The 25,450-nt window shown below is 41.0% G+C and overlaps 1 protein-coding gene across 1 annotated transcript; it reads right to left on the bottom strand.

Moving 5' to 3' along the window:
* Positions 1 to 11,990: 11,990 nt before the first annotated feature.
* Positions 11,991 to 17,883, bottom strand: twist2 (twist-related protein 2). Its single transcript, XM_021579254.2, has 2 exons — positions 17,114 to 17,883; positions 11,991 to 14,241 (listed from the first exon to the last, which is right to left on the bottom strand). The coding sequence occupies exon 1, from the start codon at positions 17,628 to 17,630 to the stop codon at positions 17,145 to 17,147; it is 486 nt and encodes a 161-aa protein (XP_021434929.1). The 5' UTR covers positions 17,631 to 17,883; the 3' UTR covers positions 11,991 to 14,241; positions 17,114 to 17,144.
* Positions 17,884 to 25,450: the final 7,567 nt, after the last annotated feature.

The raw sequence follows: 25,450 nt of genomic DNA, 5'->3' as shown, positions 1-25,450 counted from the left end.
TAAGCAATCTCTAAATAGTCATTTACACATTTATAAACACTTCAATTATTTATTAATGACTTATAAAATAATAAGTATGTTCACAATTTGTATGTGGTTTATCATTTAAACCAGTTATAAAGTAGTTATTGTCAACTCGTAAGATAATTGATTGATTCATGTTTTTATTCACCATTTAAATGCATATACATGTGTTTATATATTTCATGAATGGGATATTTAGTCAGTGTTAGTGAGTGTATTCATACATGTGAGCACCTGCATTTACTAGTACATCATGTTGATGATTAATGTAGATTACATGTGAGCACCTGCATTTACTAGTACATCATGTTGATGATTAATGTAGATTACATGTGAGCACCTGCATTTACTAGTACATCATGTTGATGATTAATGTAGATTACATGTGAGCACCTGCATTTACTAGTACATCATGTTGATGATTAATGTAGATTACATGTGAGCACCTGCATTTACTAGTACATCATGTTGATGATTAATGTAGATTACATGTGAGCACCTGCATTTACTAGTACATCATGTTGATGATTAATGTAGATTACATGTGAGCACCTGCATTTACTAGTACATCATGTTGATGATTAATGTAGATTACATGTGAGCACCTGCATTTACTAGTACATCATGTTGATGATTAATGTAGATTCGTATAACTAACTTATTTTACCGTTGCATGTTTTAGGTTATTTGTAGCCATTGGTGGAGAATCAAGTACTGTCTACTAAATGGTTATAAGGATCCATCTTAATCATCAACTAATATGTTAGTAAGTGCATGTATATTCAGATTTTCAAATGCACTAATGTTAATAAATATCCCAGTCATGACATAACTGATTAGAAGTACATTATTAAGCATTTACAAATTGTGAACATACTATGAACAAATACTTTACTAATTACAGTACAAATCATAAATACGTACTTTAAAATTGTGTTTTTTTAAATACGTAACTTATGACTTATTGTCATTTCCAAATGTAGGAATAATGATTCATAAATGGTAAGTAAACTCTTTACAAGCTGTTTATGAATGGTTTATTAACCAACCTTACTATAAAGTGTTACCTACTTAGGTAATCCCTTACAGATCAGTGACTATCTCAAGGAAGGTCAGATGGAAGGATGCATCTCTAAATTATTGGAACAGGCCCCAGAATCCTACAGTAGGTATTTAGTATACTGAAGAGAGCAGCTCCCTTAACCGTACTGCCATGTGCACTAGTAGTAGAGGCTTAATAAGGCGTCCGCATGCTTCCCAGCCTAAACAGTTCGGAACAGTTTGTGCACATATTATGACAACATTTTGTGAAGTTTTTGTTTAGCTCGGTCTTAGGCAAGGGTTTTTTCAGTTGTTTGTGCACACACACAAAAAAATTATCGAGGCAAGTCGAAGTCAGTAGCCGAAGTCTACGCCCTTTCGTTGGTGACAGGCAGCAGTAGGGATTCTTCAATTAAGTGTTTGTTGTCACTCAACGAGAGACTAACAATTTTCATGCAAATTTTTTCACTTGAGAAGTACTGAACCAAACATCTTAGACAAAGAGCTACTTGGAAAAACGTCTAAATTAATCACAGATTTATTTAGTTATCATTCATTCTGGCTACGGCGTCTCAAAATGTACAGTATTGCAGTTTTCTTTTTTTTTTTTTTATCAAAGTTTTTTTAAAGGAGTATGCGAGCACACTCATTTGATTCGCGTAACCGAGGTTGGCTAGGCGCCAGCCAAACTGAAGCATGCTGATACCTTTAGGCCCTAGGCTTCACAGTAGCCACAAGCAGGCTTAGCCACCCATTTGGAAGAGTCAAAAGTCAACCCCAGTGTCCAAATAAACACAAGATTGTCTGTGTTTGGAGTGGGTTGGGGGCGGGGGGGACGTTAATACAACACTCCAAACAAAAACAGATCCAAGCCTGCTACTGGTCAGTCAAACACTGTAAAAGTACCACTGTTATACGGTCTTCCTTAGTCTTCCCCTGCCTAAAAGCAAACAATGTGTCACAATGGAAGTGATGTTTGAATATTCATAAATCAACATGGTTGGAGTACAGTAATGTGGCAAAGGCAAAGAGACCTGGACAAGTCTCGAGCACCTCTATAGGAGCAGAGCAAACTGAGATGTGAGTGACAATATTGACCATCTCACAAGATGTGAAAGAGACCTGTCAGGAGACCAATGAGACTAACAAAGCCGACATGAAAGCAAAATAATGCTCTCCTATTTTAGGGGTCCTGGGTCGCTAAGACGGGGTAACAACCGACTGTGCTCCCAGCACGCAGACCGACCGTCTCGCTGTCAACTCCAAACGTCCCGCTGATTACTTTGCGTCGTCCCACACTGCAGGCGACTGATCTCCGCGACCCTTGAACGTCAAAGAAGGGGCAGGGCTCTTCCCCCTTTAGTTACGACACATCTTGGAACCTTCTCCTATGGCCAGCCCACAAAAATCAAAATGGTCGCTTCTTTCCCACAACAAAACTCCCCAGAAGGCAGGGCCATTGGTTGGCAAAAACCCCCGGAAAACCCCCAGCTATTTTCCACCTCATCCCACAATGACAGTCCCATCTGTGGTGGTTATCACTCCCTCTCCCTCTCTCTCGCTCTCTTTCCCCCTCTCTCTCGCTCACTCTCTACCCATCTTCCTGCCTCCCCATGTCAGTTCGCTCTGTCATTACCAGTTCCCATATTATAAAAGGCCTCGTATCTGAATGTGGCTCATCATTCCCACATCATTTTTAATTGCAGGCCCGAGTGGCCGTGGTGGCTATGGATAAGGTCGAGGACAGCTGGGGGATGACAAGCGCTGAAAATTACAGATCACAGTTATCGGAAACCCTAACCATGTGACCTACAGGCAATAAGGACGGCGTATTTATGACAGGGGCCCCAGCGGCGAAATTCAAGTATCTTGTCCTTCGCAAACATACACACACATAAACGCACACACACACACACTGCTCCCCATGGGACAATAAGGAAGGATTTGTTATGTAAGTTATATGGTGCGTCAGGCCAGAGGAACAGAAGGGATGGGCCTCCGTGTCACAGTGACCGGGTGAAGATGGACCTAGAATCTCAGCTCTGTCCTGTCTCACACACACACTGCTCTCTTACTGGGCAAGAGCTGAATCGGACAGTGTTTAATGTGAGACGCTTCTCCAATGGTTGTTTTTTTCCCAATGTGTGTGTGTGTGTGTGTGTGTCCTCACAAGGATAGGAGAACAAGGAAGACTTAAGACAAGTTGGGACATTTTGCCGGTCCCCACGAGGAAAAGGAAAAACATTTAGGGTTAGAAGTTAGGGTTTGGGCTTAAGGTTATGGTTAGGGTTAAGGATTTTGAATGGGAACCAATTGTTTGATCCTCACACGGATAATAAAACAAGTGTGTGTGTGTGTGTGTGTGTGTGTGTGTGTGTGTGTGTGTGTGTGTGTGTGTGCGTGCGTGCGTGCGTGCGTGCGTGCGTGCGTGCGTGTGTGCGTGCGTACGTGCTTACGTGTGTGCGGGCGCATCTGTTTGTGTTTCGGTGTGTGTGTGTGTGTGTCCTTTCGGTGTGTGTGGGTGACTCAACACTAGACTAAACACACAGCAAGAGAAGCAAACCCCACACCACTTTTCAAATACACAACACGGACCATCAGACCCCTAACATTGCCAATGGAAGCACACAGTACGTTGCATGGTGGAAGTTTCACCCAAATTCTATTGTTATAAAGTCGATCTCCACTAGACTATATATGCATGTAAAAATGCATTTACAATAATGCCGTTTACATGCCAGAAGAATGTCATGCAAAAACCTACAATTGTAACATATTTGAGTTTCACTTGTCTTCAGGAATTAATGTATTTCTCCTCGGGATATTCACATGTTTTCCCTGCATCTTCCTTTTTGAGAGACTTCAGAAGTAGCCCACAGTGCTAAAGCCATATTTTTCACATTAACTCTCCACACACACCTTCTGTAGGCACACACAGAGCCAAACTTACCTCAATTTATGCCTGTTGTGTAAAACCAAATTATACAGGCGACCTATCACCTTCCTGCTCAATGAGATAAAAAAAAAAATGGAACATGCGAGAGAAAGGAGGGGAGGAAAGGGCTTTACCCCCTCCGAGTAGTTTTAATTTTAGCTCGGCTCAAATCATTGGCACCACAATTCCCCCAGGCAGGAGTAACCTTGTTAAAGAGACTGTATGTTTTATCCTATAGGCTCCACATGAGGAATACATTACCACATGCATTTGTTACACACACACACTCACACACACATGTCCAACACACGCACTCACACATCCAACTCACACACACACACACATACAACACACACACACACTCACACACACACACACACACGTCCAACACACACACTCGCACATGTCCGACACTCCCACAGCACACACACATCCCAAACTAAACAAAGTTGTTGTTTGCTTTAACAATAGCTATAATGATGATCTGGAAGAAAGTGTCCCCAATTGTGCTTGTAAAGGTAATTACTGTGTTAGTCATCCTAGTTCTATTATTAGTAGTTCAAACTTTTCAAAGTTGACTACAAACTATTCATGTTAAACTATTAATTTGTGGGTTTTTTTCTCCCCCAATTGACCATTGAACTGCTGTGTATATTGTAGATTGTTATTGAACATTTTACCTTTAGAGGTATGACGACACAATGCAAGTTAATGCCAAGACAAACTGGCCATGTCACCTTATGATGCTCTGTTGTTTAATTCACAATGGCTGAAAGAGGAGCACCATCTATGCAAGTTGGGTGTGTGTCTTGTTCTCGTTGTCCTTGGTATTGCAATAGATGTTATCTAGATATAATCTCGTAAAAGGATGTCACCCAACTTTCATAATACATGACCTAGTAGATGTGCTTCGCGCGCAGTACTGTGTACGCAGTACTGTGTACGCAGTACTGTGAAAGGACTGAAGGACAGAATATTAACGGTTTTGCTTGGAATGATGAGATAAGAGAGACAAAATATTTTAACCACATCTCTACTGGAATATTTTGTTGCTTATTTCAACTAGCTACCACTAGGGGGAGGAGACACACACACACAAACACAGGCTGCATTGTTCACTAACCATTTACTATCATCCTGTATCAGTTAACACTGAACTGTGTAAGAGATGAGTACTCACTGTGAAGGACATAATTGGTGAAAGCATGGAAGGAGAGAAGGGGAGAGTGAACACAGAGTGAGATAGTGAGAGCTTGGAGGGAAACAAGGAGAAAGAGGGAAGAGGAGAGTGAGTGAGCTCGTGGGAGAGGGAGAGAGTATGGCAGGATGAGAGAGAGTGAGAGAGCGAGAGAACATGGCAGGAGAAAAGGACAGCGTGAGTGAGAGCGTGGGCTCCTGTGGTAGCCTGACCTGTGCTGACCCTTGGTGACCCCGGGGTCAGAACCTGTACTAATGAAGAGGAAAGTGGTGTGGTGTGCAAACATGTCACAGTGAGGGGCTGGGCCTGGGGCCAGATCAAGTTTCAGCCACAGAGGTGACCGGGATCAAGGCCTTCTGTTTAAACTGTTACAAATCACACAGGCTGGACACACAAGTCCAGCTCTGACCATAGACAGAGACTGCAGTGAGTTACTGCACCAATGGTGGAATATATGGGTGGAATTCAAATCAAATCAAATGTTATTTTATTTGTCACATGCGTCGAATACAACAGATGTATCACCTTACAGTGAAATGCTGACTTTCAAGTCCTTAACCAACAATGCAGTTTTGAGAAAAATACCAAAAGAATATATAATTAACAGAAATAAAAGTAACAAATAATTCAACAGCAACAGTAAAATAACAATAGTGAGACTATATACAGGGGGTACCTGTACAGAGTCAATGTGTGTCAAGGTAATTGAGGTAATATGTGCATGTACGTAGAGTTAAAGTGACTATTAAAGTGACTATGCATAGATAATAACAATAAATAAATGCAAATAGTCTGGGTAGCCATGTGGTTAGCTGTTCATGAGTCTTATGGCTTGAGGGGAGAAGCTGTTTAGAAGCCTCTTGGACCTTGGCGCTCTGGTACCACGTGCCGTGCGGTAGCAGAGGAAACAGTCTATGAATAGGGTGGCTGGAGTCTTTGACAATTTCTAGGGCCTTCCTCTGACACCGCCTGGTATAGACGTTATGGATGGCAGGAAGCTTGGCCCCAGTGATGTAGTAGAGCACACACACTACCCTTTGTAGTGCCTTGCGGTCGGAGGCCGAGCAGTTGCCATACCAGGCAGTGAAGCAACCAGTCAGAATGCTCTCAATGGTGCAGCCGTAGAACCTTTCGAGGATCTGAGGACCCATGCCAAATATTTTCAGTCTCCTGAGGGGGAATAGGTTTTGTCGTGCCCTCTTCACGACTGTCTTGGTGTGCTTGGACCATGTTAGTTTGTTGGTGATGTGGACAGCAAGGAACTTGAAGCTCTCAACCTGCTCCACTACAGCACCGTAGATGAGAAATAGGGGCGTGCTCGGTCCTCCTTTTCCTGTAGTCCACAATCATCTTCTTTGTCTTGATCACGTTGAGGGAGAGATTGCCAGGACAACAACTGAAGGGCAAAGGGGATAGGATATGTTCCCTACCGTATTATGATTTTTCCGAACATTTTCTAATTGTATGAGTGTACGTGTGTACGTGTGTGTGTACTGATACGTGTATGTGTGTGCGTGTGTGCATGTCTAGTTAGCACTTTAAACTATGCCGTCCTCTAAGCAAGAGTGTGTGTGGGACCAGAGGGCCCAGGTGTCTGAAAAGAAACCACACTATTAAACCCACTTAAAAGGCTGACAAACAGAAACCAAACTCCTAGGCTGAGCCCTTGGGCTGGAAGGCCACTTCAGTTCAGTCCGGTGGGTTATTTCCCCAATGGCTGCCTGGCCCGCATTGGCATTCCTCCACCACTGCCTTTTTACAGCCATCTTTACAACCACTTTAGTGTTCTTAACCCATTTTCTTGTCCAGTTTAATTCCTCCACTCGGAGAGCCGGGCGGAAATCTCCCTGTGGTGGAATGGAGTGAGAGGGGAGGGGCGGGGATGTGGAGTGGTGAAGAGGGGGAGGTTTGGCACTCCAAAGGATGAAGGAGGAAGGTGGCTTAGGGGAGACACAGGGACAGAATAGAATGGGACACACGCTTGCACACACACAAACCACACACACCTCCTGTAGTGCTTGGACGGTGGGCAAGAAATACTCTATAGCGACACGTCTATTGCATGGATTATCAACTAGATTCAGCCGCGGGTCATTTTTTTCTGGAGCGGATGGTCAGGGTGCAATTACAAGTAGTTTGTCGACTGCAAATTGACCGCAAGAAGCCCAAACAGATATGTTTGACAAAAATATAGTCATTTTAAGCCTTGCTTATTTGTATACGATCTTATCTGTCTCTCTATTATGTGTGAGAATACTTGGAAACAGATTTCTTAAGTTAAAATCACTTTCCTGATTTCCTGGTGTTTTTACAGTCTTATGTAAAAAAATATATATATATATAAAAAAAGAAAGAGCTCAGAAAGCTTGTGGGGCCACCCACAAGGGTGAGAGCAAGAAGAGAAAGAGAGAGGGATGGGAGGAGGATGGAAGATGGAGGATGGTTAGGGATCCAGTGTTTGGAGCTCCCTCCCTGGTCATCTCATCCATCCATCTCTCTGGACTCCTCCACTCCTCTGTGCTCAAAGCCCAGTTTCCAGTACCTCATCACTTATCCCTTGCTCTGACAAATGACAGGGGATTTGCTGAAGACTCTGTTTTCAGATGGAGTGCTAACCTCAGTTTGTAGGGGTGTTTATGTACAATGTAAGCAAGCCCCACCTGGCTAACACACTGTGCCACACACACGCCACACACACAGCTTTTATACACTATCGTGCCGACCCAAACACAGCTTAGATTACTTCTCACATTGTCCTTTTCTCCACAGTTCCAGCAACTATGGTGGGTGTGTAACCAGGCCAACTCAGCTTGGTTTGGCTCAGTATGGGGAAAGCCCTATAAGCATGTGGATTCACACACTGGAAAATATGACCTTTTTGGGCTGTCTTACAATGAGTGAGGCGACACTGACCTCACACCCACACATGTTGTCAGCCTGCCATCTACTGTCAAAGTAATAACACATCACCTTGACGACATAATGGCTGTCACAACATACCACCATGGTAGAGACAATCACCTGCCATGTTACACAACACTCATAACAGATGGCACAAAAAAACACATGACAGTATTAAGTCAGCCCACAATGTTATTACTCATGTTATGTCATGTAATAGTATTCTCATGACAGCTTTATCACATGGTAAAGCGCTAATGTCAAAGTTAGAGAAGTAGCTCCTTCTATCCTTCTGTTGTGATGACATGCTTAGGGCCATCTGCAATGCTGAGTGCAGAATACTACTCTCTACACATGGGTGCAACGTATACCCCCCCCCCCCCCCCCCCCCCCCCAGGCCCTGGTCAGATGATGAAGGCCCTCTTTGTAGGGGATCAAAGTATTACCGATCCTGATTAAGGACGGGAAGGGAGGAGAAGAGAGGAGGACGAGGAGGAGAAACTCTGTCTATTCCCTTTTGGCCACGGGGGCGTCACGTTCCATGTTTTGAGCAGCGTCCCTGGATTAGTGTGAATATTGTTCACACTAATCAGGATCTACTTAAATAGGAATAATAAACAGTGCTAGGCTGAGTGGGTACCCATATGTCAAAATGATGCCTGGCAGGGTTAGTGGACTGTATAGGCCTGTATAGGCCTAGCACTGTAGTACCCAGTGCACCACATGCTGTGCACCTCCACTCTCACATACTCATGAAATTAATTTACAAAAATACTACAGCTAACTACTTTGACTAATAATGATAATTATAATAATCATCTTCATACTCCTCATCATCATCATAGCAGCACTTTAAAACCCACTTGTTTTGTTTGTAAAAGCTGAAGCCAATTCTACATACAGTGGGGAGAACAAGTATTTGACACACTGCCGATTTTGAAGGTTTTCCTACTTACAAAGCATGTAGAGGTCTGTAATTTTTATCATAGGTACACGTCAACTGTGAGAGACAGAATCAAAAAAAATCCAGAAAATCACATTGTATGATTTTTAAGTAATTAATTTGCATTTTATTGCATAACATAAGTATTTGATCACCTACCAACCAGTAAGAATTCCGGCTCTCCTAGACCTCTTAGTTTTTCTTGAAGAAGCCCTCCTGTTCTCCACTCATTACCTGTATTAACTGCACCTGTTTGAACTCATTACCTGTATAAAAGACACCTGTCCACACACTCAATCAAACAGACTACGACCTCTCCACAATGGCCAAGTCCAGAGAGCTGTGTAAGGACATTAGGGATAAAATTGTAGACCTGCACAAGGCTGGGATGGGCTACAGGACAATAGGCAAGCAGCTTGGTGAGAAGGCAACAACTGTTGGCGCAATTATTAGAAAATGGAAGAAGTTCAAGATGACGGTCAATCACCCTCGGTCTGGGGCTCCGTGCAAGATCTCACCTAGTGGGGCATCAATGATCATGAGGAAGGTGAGGGATCAGCCCAGAACTACACGTCAGGACCTGGTCAATGACCTGAAGAGAGCTGGGACCACAGTCTCAAAGAAAACCATTAGTAACACACTACGCCGTCATGGATTAAAATCCTGCAGCGCACGCAAGGTCCCCCTGCTCAAGCCATTGCATGTCCAGGCCCGTCTGAAGTTTGGATGTTCCAGAGGAGGAATGGGAGAAGGTCATGTGGTCTGATGAGACAAAAATAGAGCTTTTTGGTCTAAACTCCACTCGCCGTGTTTGGAGGAAGAAGAAGGATGAGTACAACCCCAAGAACACCATCCCAACCGTGAAACATGGAGGTGGAAACATCATTCTTTGGGGATGCTTTTCTGCAAAGGGGACAGGACGACTGCACCTTATTGAGGGGAGGATGGATGGGGCCATGTATCGCGAGATCTTGGCCAACAACCTCCTTCCCTCAGTAAGAGCATTGAAGATGGGTCGTGGCTGGGTCTTCCAGCATGACAACGACCCGAAACACACAGCCAGGGCAACTAAGGAGTGGCTCCGTAAGAAGCATCTCAAGGTCCTGGAGTGGGCTAGCCAGTCTCCAGACCTGAACCCAATAGAAAATCTTTGGAGGGAGCTGAAAGTCCGTATTGCCCAGCGACAGCCCCGAAACCTGAAGGATCTGGAGAAGGTCTGTATGGAGGAGTGGGCCAAAATCCCTGCTGCAGTGTGTGCAAACCTGGTCAAGAACTACAGGAAACGTATGATCTCTGTAATTGCAAACAAAGGTTTCTGTACCAAATATTAAGTTCTGCTTTTCTGATGTATCAAACACTTATGTCATGCAATAAAATGCAAATGAATTACTTAAAAATCATACAATGTGATTTTCTGGATTTTTGTTTTTAGATTCCATCTCTCACAGTTGAAGTGTACCTATGATAAAAAAATTACAGACCTCTACATGCTTTGTAAGTAGGAAAACTTTTCAAATACTTGTTCTCCCCACTGTAGTTAGGCCTTTGGTTGAGTCAAATGGTTTCTCTATTTCCTCCAAAATTGACAGTGTATGCCCATTTATATTCTGACTCACACAGCCCTCTTGACTCATTCCATAGCAAGCAAGCATGCGAGGTCGGGTCGACACCATGGCAGTTGCAGCTGACTTTGAGCTTTACCACACCAAAAAACGCTTCAGTCATGCCGCAGCCCCCCCAATGGTAAAGTAACCTTAGCATTTCAGCGACCTTGCTGAACATGAAATCCTATTTGAGGCGCACACAGCATAAACCTTTACTTTATCCCTTTTACTACAAATTAAAATTTTGTAGCTTTTTCCGTCTGATTTTACAGGAAACATCTGGGGCTCTAGCGCTGCTTGAGCAGTAGGCCCCGGGCAATTTCCCGTGTTGCTTGGCTGTGAGCGCGCGGAATAATGAGCCGTTATCAAACGCGCTGCCGATGGCCGAACTAGGTCGAAATGGACCTGGCATTAGGCCTACTCAGATCTCCACCTGGACCTCGTCCATGACTACCCACGACTACAATGCATGGTCAACCAACAAGACTATAGTCTAATACCGTTTTCAAATGAGCTCATTGGCCTAAACATGACTTTCTTGAATTTGATTAGTTCAACTTTTTAATGCAAGAAAATATCCCTAATATAATAAATTATCTAACATTTGATGTTGAAAATACATTTTTGTGTCGAGTTTTCAAATTCATAGCTTATAGTTGCCTATACTACGCTAAGAATCGTTTCACACTTGCAAGATATGAAGTGCACAGACCTTTAGGCTCCTTGGATATAGGCTATCCCTTCATAGACTCTTCTGCACTGTTGCATGAACTTCCATACCTGACTTGTTCCAGGGTTTAATCAATAAGTCACCTAATACCACATAACATGTAGCATTTAATTGCCACTTTATATCTGATTGCAACCAGAACCACATATATTCAAATTCTTCATACAGATTGCAAAACAATGCACCCCTCCAGGCTTAAATGATGCATTATTTTAAGATAGACAAAACGTTATTTCAAAGAATGCTAAACATCTGTGATATTGTTAAATAACATATTGATATTATATTGATAATTATTAACAGGGTAGTTCAAGCCCTGAATGCTGATTGGCTGACAGCAGTGGTATATCAGAACTTATACCATGGGTATGACAAAACATGTATTTTTACTGCTCTAATTACATTGAATACCCGTTTATAACAGCAATAAGGCACCTCGGTGGTTTGTGATATATGGCCAATATATCACGCTAAGGGTCGCATTGTGTTATGCATAAGAACATTCCTTAGCCATGGTATATTGGCGATATACCACACCACCTTGGCCCTTTGTGCTTAAATATGCATTATTATAATATAAATGTAAAAAAGCTTGTTTCTTGTTGTTGCTTTAATTGAATGGGGTCTCGTTTTCCAGTTGAGATGTAAGATGAGCATACCAGATGCATCTTTATTTTTCAAGTGTTTCCCAAACAAGCAAGTAGAGAGGACATTTGGTAAGTGCATTAAACCATGTGTTGATACTGTACTGATAGGATCAAAAGAAAGCAGCGCTGCTCTCGGATCAGCTTTCTCCATTCAAATCTTACCTTAAACATTATAATTATTCCACAATAGTGACGACGGATCAGCTCCTAGAGAAAACACCTCGGCTACATGGTAAGAAAGTTCTAACGATGATCTTAACGCTACGAAGTCTCTGGGAAACGAGGCCCTGAACAGGTGCGTGCAATGAATATGGGCCTAGGGCTACTGGATTGGATGCAGGTGCGAGCATGGGAAATAGATAGGCCTATGTGACTTCACGTAACAGCTTCCTATTTGAGTATGCTAAAGGCTAGCCTACTGCAGCATCCAAGAGCATCACAACTGGAGAACATTACTGTACATCGCAGGTGCTTCCACTTCAAAACGCTGCCAGATTTCCTCCACCAGGATTTGAACACTCATCTTGAAGTTTATTCAGGTTGTTTGGTGTATGTCTGCCAGTAGCTTGCAGTCAGGCTCCTATGTTGAGGCATCGTTATCAAAATAGGAATTCGTCTTACATGCCTTAACATCATGGTTAACCACCATAGGTGAGTTTGCTTTTTTTACAAGTCATTTTCATGATATTTCCCAAAGGCGCCATGCAGTGAAATTCAACGTTTTTGTAGGCCTGGCACCTTTTTCAAAATGACAATAACCCTATAATTTGACAATGGGCATGCAAGCCAATAAAAGTCAACAGCAACGTTATAGCAAGGGTTTGTCAAAGTGGAATGAATGCCAAAACGCTGAACTTGCACTGAGTGACCCGCACTGTGCAAACTGTGTTTAACAATAAGGTCCTTTCACTGTTTAGAGATGTATATCTTAACCAAGTCTGGGAAAATTGAATGTAAACAATTGTATGCTTTGAGAGTGTGTGGGTTAGATTGAAAGGGAAAATTAAGAGGTCTACTAGGGGCCCGGTATTTAAAAGCTGCGCGATAGTTATTGTCGTTATCTGCGGTTGTTCGGGCTCCCTTGCTCGTTAAAGAATTCCCCTCACGGCATCGCTATTTAAATGATTACGTTGTTATTAAGGCGGACAATACTTTTATATGCCTTTGGTTTGAAACTGGCTCGAATTACCCCCGCTGTTAATAAAGCCCGGCAGTTTTAATTTGACGGTTTTTAGCGGGTGATTTTTTTTTCCACAACAAGAGGAGAAAGAAAAGCTCAACAAAATCTCACACTAAGCAGTGAAAGGAGTGTTTGTTTTCGCCTAGTCTATGAAATTATCCGGAGAAAATATGGCAGAGACCCTTCTACAAACAAACACTGTTAGCGAGTAACAATAGTCATTAGCGAGTAACAATAGTCATTAGCGAGTAACAATAGTCATTAGCGAGTAACAATAGTCACACATATCACACATATTTTTTTACAGTCACAAATAAATAATGCAATTGTTTTTCTTAATTAAATTTCAAACAAGATGTAAAACGATCAGGAGAAAAAAAGGGTATGGTTTTTACTCAGTTTATGTGAGTTTAAACTTTTTTATTTATGTAGCCTACTGGAATTATTTACATTGATATATAATATAGGGGATATAGCATATGTCATAATGCCACAATTGCTACGGTATTCTATGGAAACATAAATCAAAGGGCTCAACTACATCATTCAAAAATATGTGTTTTAATAAATAGGCAAAAAAAAACAAACGGAGTTGAACATCCATGGAGCGTACTTCAATAACGTATTCTAAATTGCATTGGTCCCTTACAAGCTGAAGATACTTACAGGTATGTACAATAAGAAACATTTATATACTTCTATGTATTGTTTTTAAAAACAGAACGAAATATAATTTCCCCCCAAAAAAAGATCAAATATGGCTTTTCCTACTATCATCACCGACATTAAAACAACGTGATAATGCACCAGTAGACACTAGAAGCGTCATACCACACTGTCTGACAACACAGTCTGAGTATGCAACATGATTTTCAAGGTTATTTTGACTCCTTCTCACACTGTTCCATGTGTTAGGTAATTGCACTCAACGCACTCCAGGAGAGCTGTGTGTCACATTTACGTCTCTTGACAATGTTTCTGAGGTTCGTGGGTTCTTCAATAGATTTGGTGTCTTCATACTTTGTAGAAGTAAACAGTCTATAACGGTAAAAAAAAATATGAAAAAAACACATCAAAATGTTAGCACCAATTACCAATATTACAGATTTATTGCATATATATTATCAAGCAAAACCTTTACAATATAGTATAACTAATACATCACATGCATAGCTTTATTGCACTTAATTCCTGAAAGAGAATGCTATAAGGCTAGCAATGACACCGTGCATTGTCTATTGGCCTTAAGGGTGGCACAAGTGTCTATTTGAAACGTTCACTGGCATAGGAAGTCATTAATGAAACAATTATTTCGCCCTGAGTGAAACCATATGTCAACAACGGAAAGGGATTTCATTTTAAATGTGGTGCATAAACCACAGTGGCCTATGTAATTGCATCACTGGAAAATAACAGAGCAGGCCAAATAGACTGTACGGGATATGAGCACCTGTCCGTTTTAGGATGTTTTCATTTCTATGGAAGAGTGAACATACAGCATCATAAATCTATGATAAATATGTATGCAGTTATATTATTCCGAATGTAGTCTATGCAAATGCATTTTACTTCATTCACAGTTGGCTACATTTCCTTTCAGTAATTTATGAGGCAAAGTGTAAATGCCGCAAGTAGCCTATATTTCTATTAGACTTCAGATGGCCGTTTTGTTTCTTGAATTCGTTTAATAAATATTACTAGGCTGGAATTTGCTGTACATAGTGAGTATGTGTGGGTTAAACATATTTGTATTCGTTTAGTTCAATAACCCATATAAGGAGGAAAAAGAGCTAAGCTGATTACATCAGCCTATAGGCTAATGCACGTATAATTAATTAGCCAAGTCTCTGGGCCTAGTTTTGATTTGAGCCTCATAAATTGTTGATAATATTTTAATTATGTCGTTTTGATGAGAACAAATGAATGTAAAGACCACATCCCAATAAATATAACATGTCATTCTGGGTTTTTCTCTTATTTTCCTTTGACATTCCACACAGGCTAATGAAACCCCAAACAGCATTGGCAGCAGCATTTGATATTGAAAAGACGTCCGGTTAAGTTCGAGAAGGACCACCTTCAAATGTACAGTGTTTACACAAATCGCCATAGTGTCGTTTATTTGTCCTCTTTACAGAAGAGCTGGTTTAAAGCCTACGACAACAAAGTATTTCTGGTGATCGATTGATTTGCGAGTGGGCGGTCTGTAAACTACATGGTTCCAGTCCATGGAGCTAAACAAACCAAAAGCAGGCATTATTTCACTGGAAATGTGTCCTTCGCTGTCACGATTTTGAATCCATGTTCAACTCACATACGACTTTAATATGTTTTCCAATACATCAGTAGCCTACTAGAATTGGTCTAACCTATTCAGAGCAGACATGTCATTTAATAGCATAGGTAGGCATAGGTAGGCTAGGCATATTAACAATGTTTATAATAATTATTTGAAGCAGCAAACCATTCCTAACCATTCCTATTTGATTTTTGAACATGTAGCCTATGCCATATCAAGGCTCTTCATTCTCCATTTGACAAAATGTGCATTAGATTTACACTACTCTAATTAGGTCAAGGGCACTGGACAAGAAAACAAATGCATTCAGATTGTTGTGTGGCATGCATAGTGATGCATAAATACGTCTCAATGACTTGCTTCACAGCGCAAAGCCGCACAACGGTTTGGGTAACGGTATGCAATGATAAGGAAGTAGAAACTCTCAAAATACCGTATCCATTTTTTTTTTTACATGCAACCAACCAGTATAGATAGCCTTTAGGCCTAATGGCTCGCATATTTAATCAAACGCTGGTTTAAACTCTCGGGCCCAAGCCGAGCGTTGCCATTCCTGCGGCCTCCATACAAGAAAGTTCTCCATTGTGAATGTAAATTACCCATGGTAGGCTGTTCAAGTCTACTGCGTTTTTATGCGGCCAACCACTCTCTCTCTCCCATAGGCCCTCCGTCTTAAAATGCCGTTAAAGAACGGACAAGGACTGAGTGCAAGACTCACATCTCACCGCAGAGTTTAATGTGTTTTCGAGCTGTCATGCCACTCTCAGCTGGGAAAACCCCCATACGTTTCTACCATTATTCACTCCCCCAGTGTCAGTGAAGCTATTTTATAGTTGTCTTTGGTTGCTACCTCGGTGCTTGGCAAGTAAACAATGTTCCAAAACCATTATTTACATTAATAACACCAAGTTTCCATGTCCATAAATCATGAAGCAGCCATATTCTTATTGTAAATGAAGTACTCCATGACCCTCACTAACTTATTTTAAAGACCGTTTTCTTCTCATTTAGCAAAAGTGTTGTTGTCAAGCAATGCTGATGGAGCACTTGTTTAACTGTGTATTAACCTGGCTCATGCTCAGGTCATCCACACGCGTTTCTGCGCGTTAGACTCCGGGTGCGCGCGGACTGGTTAAATGTATGGCATGGATGTGTACGAATGTTATTTGTAGGCTATTGAGCTACCAGATTCATTTGATCATACAAATTCACTGAGCAATTGGGTAGGTTACAATTATTCCGTACATAACTCACTATACTATTGTTATTACCTATAGAATTAGAGGGGACATGGTTTCGCTTTGAAATCAATAACCTACCTGACGCTGACATTAAGCTAAAGCCACAACCTAATATTTGTTTCCCCCAGGGTCATTAACCAGTGCCAATGCTACAACTACTGTATGTGAGGTTCGCCATTATTATCACTTGTTAAATTTGCACTATAATGTTCACGAATTTCAACTAGGATATAGGCTAGCCTGTAGGAATAGGCCTACTCTTTATGTTCACAACTTGTATGCATAATAATAATCATCATCATCACCATTTAGGACTTATTTTTGGTTTTGTTTCGTCTCATGGGAGGTAAAAGCTGCATTTGCCACCTACCGCTTTGGCAATGAGTGAAGGGCTTTGGGTGCTAGTGCGTTGCAGACATTGACCACGCGCCCTCCATCCTCCACACCGAGAACGCATAACTGAGTCTCTCGTGCGCAACGTAGCTGCAGCTCGACATCTTGTTGTCCATCTCATCGCTTTGCAGCACCTGATAGAGGAAGTCTATGTATCTGGAGGCCAGTTTTAGTGTCTGGATCTTGCTCAGTTTATCCGAGGGTAGAGTGGGGATGATTTTGCGTAAAGACGAGAAGGCTTCGTTGAGCGACTGTGTCCTTTGCCTCTCCCTGACGTTGGCCAGGCACCGCTGGTTCTGCAACTCCTCGTAGGACTGATTGCTGCTTGGACTCGTTTTTTTGCCCCGTTTCGCGGATCCCGGACTGCTGTCTTCGCTCGACTTTTTACTGTGTCTCCTCTTCCTTCCAAATCTTTTCTGTTGTCTGTCCAACTCCTCCTCGCTGGTCACTAGGCTATCCACAGGGGAGATGGGAGAACTTGAGCCCTCTTCCATTTCTCGTTTAAAGAAATGCAAGGATATCGAAGAAAAAACGGTCTCCACTTTTGAAGCCTGAGTTAGAAAATATATCCGAATATGCAGCCAGGCACCGACAGAAAGCCGTTTTAAAAAATGTCTTACTCTACGACTATTCTTCTCTTTACGTCTTGGGAGTCTGATACACTACTTTCAAACGTACGCTTGGCACCGTCCTTCTCTCGCAGGACGTTTTTCCTTACTTTTTTGGGGAAACTTTATCCAAGTTTCAGATGCTAAATAGTTGTCTGAGTGGAGGGGGAGGCAGTATTGGACTCTGATTGGCCCGCTAATAAACAGGAGGGAACAGTCTTAGGTTACACTCCATCATTCTAGCAGCCCAGGACTTCAGTCAGAACATATTTGATGGTCATGTCAAAACAATCAAATATGACAAAAGTAACAATAGGTCTATTATTATTATCTGCAATAATTCATGTTCTAGCCTTCCTATTCCAAATATAGTACGTTTATTTGATAAATGCATAATAAAAATTATGAAAAGTGTGTTGTTTCTTAATTGGATATTAATGAACAATACCCATTTAATTCCGTAATACTGACTATCCAAATATAGTGACATCAAGATAAACGATAAATATAGGCATAATAACCTAAATATATATAGGCTTATATGTAATCTAAATAATATATAGTTGATATCTCTCTATGATGCATCTCAATAGGCCTTCTATTCCAAATCAAATAAATGTATATTTGTCACATGCGCGGAATACAACAGATGTAGTAGACCTTACCGTGAAATTCTTACAAGCCCTTAACCGACAATGCAGTTCAAGAGATATAGTTAAGAAAATATTTACTAAATAAACTAAAGTATAAAACAAAATAAAAAGTTAGACAATGAAATAACAATAGCAAGGCTATATACAGGGGGTACCGGTACCGAGTCAATGTGCGGGGGTACAGGTAAGGTCGAGGTTATTTGTACATGCAGGCAGGGGTAAAGTGACTATGCATAGATAATAAACAGCGAGTAGCAGCAGTGTAAAAACAAGGGGGGTCAATGTAAATAGTCCGCTGTTAAGGAGCACTTTTGACCTAGACTAGGCGCTCCGGTACCGCTTGCGGTGCGGTAGCAGAGAGAACAGTCTATGAATCTATAAGTTCAGTGAACATTTAGCTTGTGAATACATAGAAAATACTTACCCTATACAGACAGTTGGGAATAGATACACTTGTTCACTAATTAATCAAAAGTATGTATCCTTACCCAGCTTTCATAATGTGGAAGTCACCGAAAAGGTATGGTGTTTCTGTGGATGCCTCCAGTGGACGTTTCGCATTGGCAAAGTTCCACCTCTTCATGTGTGATGTCATGTTTTCTACACATAATGGTGCGCAAGTGGCTCGTAATAACGGCAGAATTGTCTGCTGCCAAAATGCTTTTAACATTGGAGTAAAATCCCACTGTATATGTGTTTTTACCTATACAATTATCTGTAATATTAAGATATAATTAATTGAAATCCTTCCTCATAATTATGAAATACTTTAATTGCACCATGAGTTTAATTGCTTGGTAATATGTGTGAAGGATGAAGCCTAAAAACAAAGTGAGTATATTCACCCAGATGCAAGATATAGATTTTATTTTGTGCAATGTTATTCTTATAAACGGTCAATTATATGAAATCAAATACTGTAGCCTACTTCAATATCTCTCTGAGCAACACAATCTCACACTCAATTCGTGTAAATATGTACAAAAAGTATTTAATCAGATTTCGTGCATTTTTCTGCGGTTTTGTCTGGCTTGATTCTTGTGAAAATACCAAAAATGTTGTTAAACTTAATTGGTAGGAAAAAAAAACATTGTGCGACTTCATTCATAGGAAAATATTTTTTGGGGGGACAAACTTCGGAACAATTTTTGACAGTTATTGAAGCAATGCTTTTTGGGCAATGATGTTCTACACTCCCTTTTTTTGTGTCCCACATGTATTTAAATACAAAAAACGTGTCAACAACCCAATTTTGTTAATCAACCAGGTTGTCACCGAAACACTTATAATATAATAGTAGCCATGTGTTTTTATTTGATTTGATTAATGCCAATGTTGGCCAATATTGTTTTCTATGCTTGTTTTTGCTTAATAGTTTAGGATCCTGATGCTATGTCTGATTTGGTGAGGGTTGCCAGATTGGAGAAAAAAACGGTATTTTCCAGGTTTTTTGTGTCATCTCGATGGAGGTATTTCTTGGGGAATGGGGATACATTTTCATGATGGGAAATAAATGAATCAATAAATGTGGGGAAACAGAAGACCTGCAAAGAAAATCTGTTTGGTTTGAATTTCCCTGGTGCAACTGCATGGTATTTGAACTATAACGAGTCTGGACTATGATCAATTAAGCAGTTTAACAGGATAATGTAAAGTAACAAATTATGTTGGCACTTCCAAGGCCATTTCATGGTGATTATTGCAGTTGTGTCAATCATGTTATATACTTAGACTATCGTAACAAGGACTATACATGCATTGTAGGCCTACTGCCTCTGCCTAGGTTTTCATGGCAATGGCTGTTAGAGCTCACGTTGCCACGTATGAGCCCTGGTTAGAGTCCCTGTTGCAGCTTTCACTTTTTTCCGCTACATTGGTGGCGGCGTTGTGATCACGTCCAGCTCACATCTAGTGGTAGGAAGCATTCTGTTTTTCAACATTGTGTTGGAATGTAATTACATTGATATAGCTAGTGAACAATGGATAAGCAACAATGGTCATGACGGATAGAAGTAGTAGTCAAGCCTTACATCAACATTGCCTGAAGCTAAATGGAATTTATTCAGGAGAAAATCCTCTGTGACTGTCTACTTTACATAAGTTAACTTAACAGTGTGGACCCGAAACAAACACATTCTACACATTTACAAACAACCTGTTTAAAGTGTTATTACAACCATGGCGTTCTGTTGTTACTGAAGCATGTATCAAATAACCTGACAATGACCCACATCATATGGGTAGACAAATAATGTGTGTTGTGCAGCAAAACACAACTATCCTTTTTTAAGGATGCAAACCAGTGATATGAATCACTGTTGACCCATCCTGTTTGATCTAATGAGAAGGATGTAGGATTTCTGCTGCCTAGAATCGAGGCCTTTCCCAGTCATGAAGGATGAAGCTAGGCCCCTCTTGGTTCTCATTTCGAAAACTGTACTCATATTAGAGGTTATATGACAGACTCTCCTATACCACTTTGCCCAACATGTTATACACCAGAGATTGTAAATAAACCCTTTTTAATGTGATATAACTTGTATCATTATTATAGGGCTGTGAAACCCACAGCCAAATGGCTTCAGACTGAACATTTCTCACTGGAAATTGCTGCTGACATTGAACATAGCTTATTGCTTTCTTCAGTGGAAACAGAATATGTATAAAAATGCCAAATATACCAAAAGATAAATCAAACAGAGATGAATGACTATTTAACCATGTTAATCATTACTGAAACATGCAACATTTTAAAGATAATGAATACATGACTTCTAACTACAAATATTTTATTAAAAATAATTCATTCTAGGGGAGGGTTTGGCCGGCCGGGATGTCCTTGTCCTATCGCGCTCTAGCGACTCCTGTGGCGGGCCAGGCACATGCATGCTGACATGGTTGCCAGATGTATGGTGTTTCCTCCGACACATTGGTGCGACTGGCTTCCTGGTTAAGCAAGCAGTGTGTCAAGAAGCAGTAAGGCTTGGCAGGGTCGTGTTTTGGAGGACGCATGGCTCTCGACCTTTGCAGCGATGGGACAAGTTGCAGCGATGGGACAAGACTGTAACTACCAATTGAGGAGACAAAAAGGGTTAAAACGTTTTTTTTTTTAAATAAAATTTAAAATAAAATTAATACAAAAGTCATGAGTTGGCTATAACATGAGTACAAACAAAGTGAGTGTGTGTATATGTTTGTAAGTGTTTCTGTGTGTGTGTGTGTGTATTATGGTGTGTATTATAATTTCCCATCATAAAAATGTATAACCATTCCCCAATCAAATATCTCCATCTATACCAAAAAATAAAACATCTGGAGACAGCCTTGTATTAAATGCATTATGAAGAAAATGTTGTAATGTAGGCTCCACTAAATATGAAATGCATTATGAAGAACATTTTGTAATGTAGGCTCCACTAAATATGAAATGCATTATGAAGAAAATTGTGTTGGTCTACACTTGCCTACACCAAAAAGGGCCTTTCTGACTACAAGTGCACCAGTATCCTAAAGTATTAAGTGAAAACAAGCATAGAAAACAGTATTGGCAGTTATAAAAAAAATAAGGCTACTATTATTTAGATGATAATTTGGTTGATAAAAATAATTGGGTTGTTAGCACATTTTTTTTTTATATAAATAAATGTAGGACAAAAAAAGGCAGTGGAGAACACCATTGCCCTTCATGCATTGCTGTAAAAACGTCAAATTTTTTGTTGAAGTCAGTTAAGAACAAAATCTTATTTACAATGATGGTCTACACCGGCCAAACCCGGACAACCCTGGGCCAATTTTACGCCACCCTATGGGACTCCCAATCACCGCCGGTTGTGATACAGCCTGGATCGAACCAGGGTGTCTGTAGTGACGCCTCTAGCATTGAGATGCAGTGCAAAAGATTGTTCTGAAGTTGGCCCCCCAAAAAAAATATTTTCCTATGAATGAAGTCACACAAAAGTGTGTGTATGTTCACACAAATTAAGCCACACAAATTTCTCCTGAAATACATTTTGTAAATATTTGCACGAATTGAGTATGAGATTGTGTTGCTCTAAAATTAACTTTATGAACAACACTTGAAAATGCAGCCAAGCCTACTGACACAATAGCTATATAGGTTTACATGTTTATACAGTGCCTTGCGAAATTATTCGGCCCCCTTGAACTTTGTGACCTTTTGCCACATTTCAGGCTTCAAACATAAAGATATAAAACTGTATTTTTTTGTGAAGAATCAACAACAAGTGGGACACAATCATGAAGTGGAACGACATTTATTGGATATTTCAAACTTTTTTAACAAATCAAAAACTGAAAAATTGGGCGTGCAAAATTATTCAGCCCCTACTTTAAGTGCAGCAAACTCTCTCCAGAAGTTCAGTGAGGATCTCTGAATGTTGACCTAAATGACTAATGATGATAAATACAATCCACCTGTGTGTAATCAAGTCTCCGTATAAATGCACCTGCACTGTGATAGTCTCAGAGGTCCGTTAAAAGCGCAGAGAGCATCATGAAGAACAAGGAACACACCAGGCAGGTCCGAGATACTGTTGTGAAGAAGTTTAAAGCCGGATTTGGATACAAAAAGATTTCCCAAGCTTTAAACATCCCAAGGAGCACTGTGCAAGCGATAATATTGAAATGGAAGGAGTATCAGACCACTGCAAATCTACCAAGACCTGGCCGTCCCTCTAAACTTTCAGCTCATACAAGGAGAAGACTGATCAGAGATGCAGCCAAGAGACCCATGATCATTCTAGATGAACTGCAGAGATCTACAGCTGAGGTGGGAGACTCTGTCCATAGGACAACAATCAGTCGTATATTGCACAAATCTGGCCTTTATGGAAGAGTGGCAAGAAGAAAGCCATTTCTTAAAGATATCCATAAAAAGTGTTGTTTAAAGTTTGCCACAAGCCACCTGGGAGACACACCAAACATGTGGAAGAAGGTGCTCTGGTCAGATGAAACCAAAATTGAACTTTTTGGCAACAATGCAAAACGTTATGTTTGGCGTAAAAGCAACACCCTGAGACTGGTCCCTGAGACTGGGACGGAGATTTGTCTTCCAACAAGACAATGATCCAAAACATAAAGCAAAATCTACAATGGAATGGTTCAAAAATAAACATATCCAGGTGTTAGAATGGCCAAGTCAAAGTCCAGACCTAAATCCAATCGAGAATTTGTGGAAAGAACTGAAAACTGCTGTTCACAAATGCTCTCCATCCAACCTCACTGAGCTCGAGCTGTTTTGCAAGGAGGAATGGGAAAAAATGTCAGTCTCTCGATGTGCAAAACTGATAGAGACATACCCCAAGCGACATACAGCTGTAATCGCAGCAAAAGGTGGCGCTACAAAGTATTAACTTAAGGTGGCCTAATAATTTTGCACGCCCAATTTTTCAGTTTTTTATTTGTTAAAAAAGTTTGAAATATCCAATAAATGTCGTTCCACTTCATGATTGTGTCCCACTTGTTGTTGATTCTTCACAAAAAAATACAGTTTTATATCTTTATGTTTGAAGCCTGAAATGTGGCAAAAGGTCGCAAAGTTCAAGGGGACCGAATACTTTCGCAAGGCACTGTATGTCTTACAAATATGGAGGCCTAATACATTTACTGTGTTATTTGTTACATTAGCCTACTGAAAATAAGCGGATCTCACATGTACTTTTTGCAGAGACCAATTTTTTAAGTTGCGCAATTATTTTGAACACATGTAAGTGGGCCTGGTGTGAGGACATTCTGGCAGCCTCTCAAAGGTCCCTGCCTGTACGGCCATCTCTGTGTCGGGTCTGGTGTATCTCTTTAACTAGGATGGTAATAATGCATGTCACACTGCTTTTACCCACGTCCAGTGCTCCCAAAACCGACTCTGGGAAATCTCCGAAAAGGTCAAGTTTGGTCACTAGTAATTGAAGCTGATGATATCTTGGGTTTGAAGAAAAACTGTATGTAATATTTAACATTCTAGAAATATGCATTAACCATCAATAAACATGGCAGCACTTAAAACACACACACACACTCACACACACACACACACACACACACACACACACACACACACACACACACACACACACACACACACACACACTAACACACACACACACACACACACACACACACACACACACACACACACACAGATTTCCTCTGATTATGCCCCCTGACCTTTTGCTCCATGTCAGCAGGGTTGCAGGAGGCCAGTTTACCTAGGATAGATTAGGTAGGGGGGGGGGGGGGGGGGGGGGGGAGGATCTAAGCTAGAGAGGCTGACTATGCAATGTGGTTCTGGGCCAAGAATATGCAGTTTCATCTCTATTTGACATTTTTTCTATTTTTATCTAACATCTTAAGTTGCTCTTGTCTATTACATGTTTATAGTTTGTCATGTATGTGTATGTTCTTCCTGGACCCCAGGAAGAGTAGCTGTTGCTTGTGCAGTAGCTAATGGTACAACAGCTACTCAACCTATATGGGCGTTTTGTCTTTATCATGACCCAAGTCAATGTTTATAGTGCATCATAATTGACTTATACTGTATTTCATGTTGTAAAACACCTGTTAGATTGATGCCTTATCCTGGTGAGAGTGAGGGGTGATTCTCTCCTTTGAGCGTTTGCGTGTGTGTGTGTGTGTGTGTGTGTGTGTGTGTGTGTGTGTGTGTGTGTGTGTGTGTGTGTGTGTGTGTGTGTGTGTGTGTGTGTGTCTGCAATGCATGTGTGTGTATGAGATGACCCGCATCAGATCAAAGATGAGCTCAGGGCCGTATTTCACCCGGGCAGAATGACGCATTTATATCTCCCTGACACCTCCAAACCAGCTCCACATGGGCCCGGCCTCCCCTTAATAAGCCCAGATCTTTTCTACAGAGGCCTGTCACATCAATCGACACACATCCTCCGCATGCAGCACGCTGACTTCAGATTAGGGTAATAAATAGAAAACGAGTGGCCGGGGGGAGACGTGGAAAAAAAGAATAATAAAAAGATGACCCGGCATGTGCGGCATCAGTCAAGGCTTTTATGAAGCGTCTGCCTA

This window comes from Oncorhynchus mykiss, chromosome 22 (assembly GCF_013265735.2).
Source record: "Oncorhynchus mykiss isolate Arlee chromosome 22, USDA_OmykA_1.1, whole genome shotgun sequence".
Classification (NCBI taxonomy): domain Eukaryota; kingdom Metazoa; phylum Chordata; class Actinopteri; order Salmoniformes; family Salmonidae; genus Oncorhynchus; species Oncorhynchus mykiss.
The sequence above is the reverse complement of the archived record's forward strand: the minus strand, read 5'-3'. Positions and strand labels throughout refer to the sequence as shown.

Excerpts from the sequence above, each read along its gene's own strand:
- twist2 (XM_021579254.2), bottom strand. The coding sequence starts at position 17,630 with ATGGAAGAGGGCTCAAGTTCTCCCATCTCCCCTGTGGATAGCCTAGTG.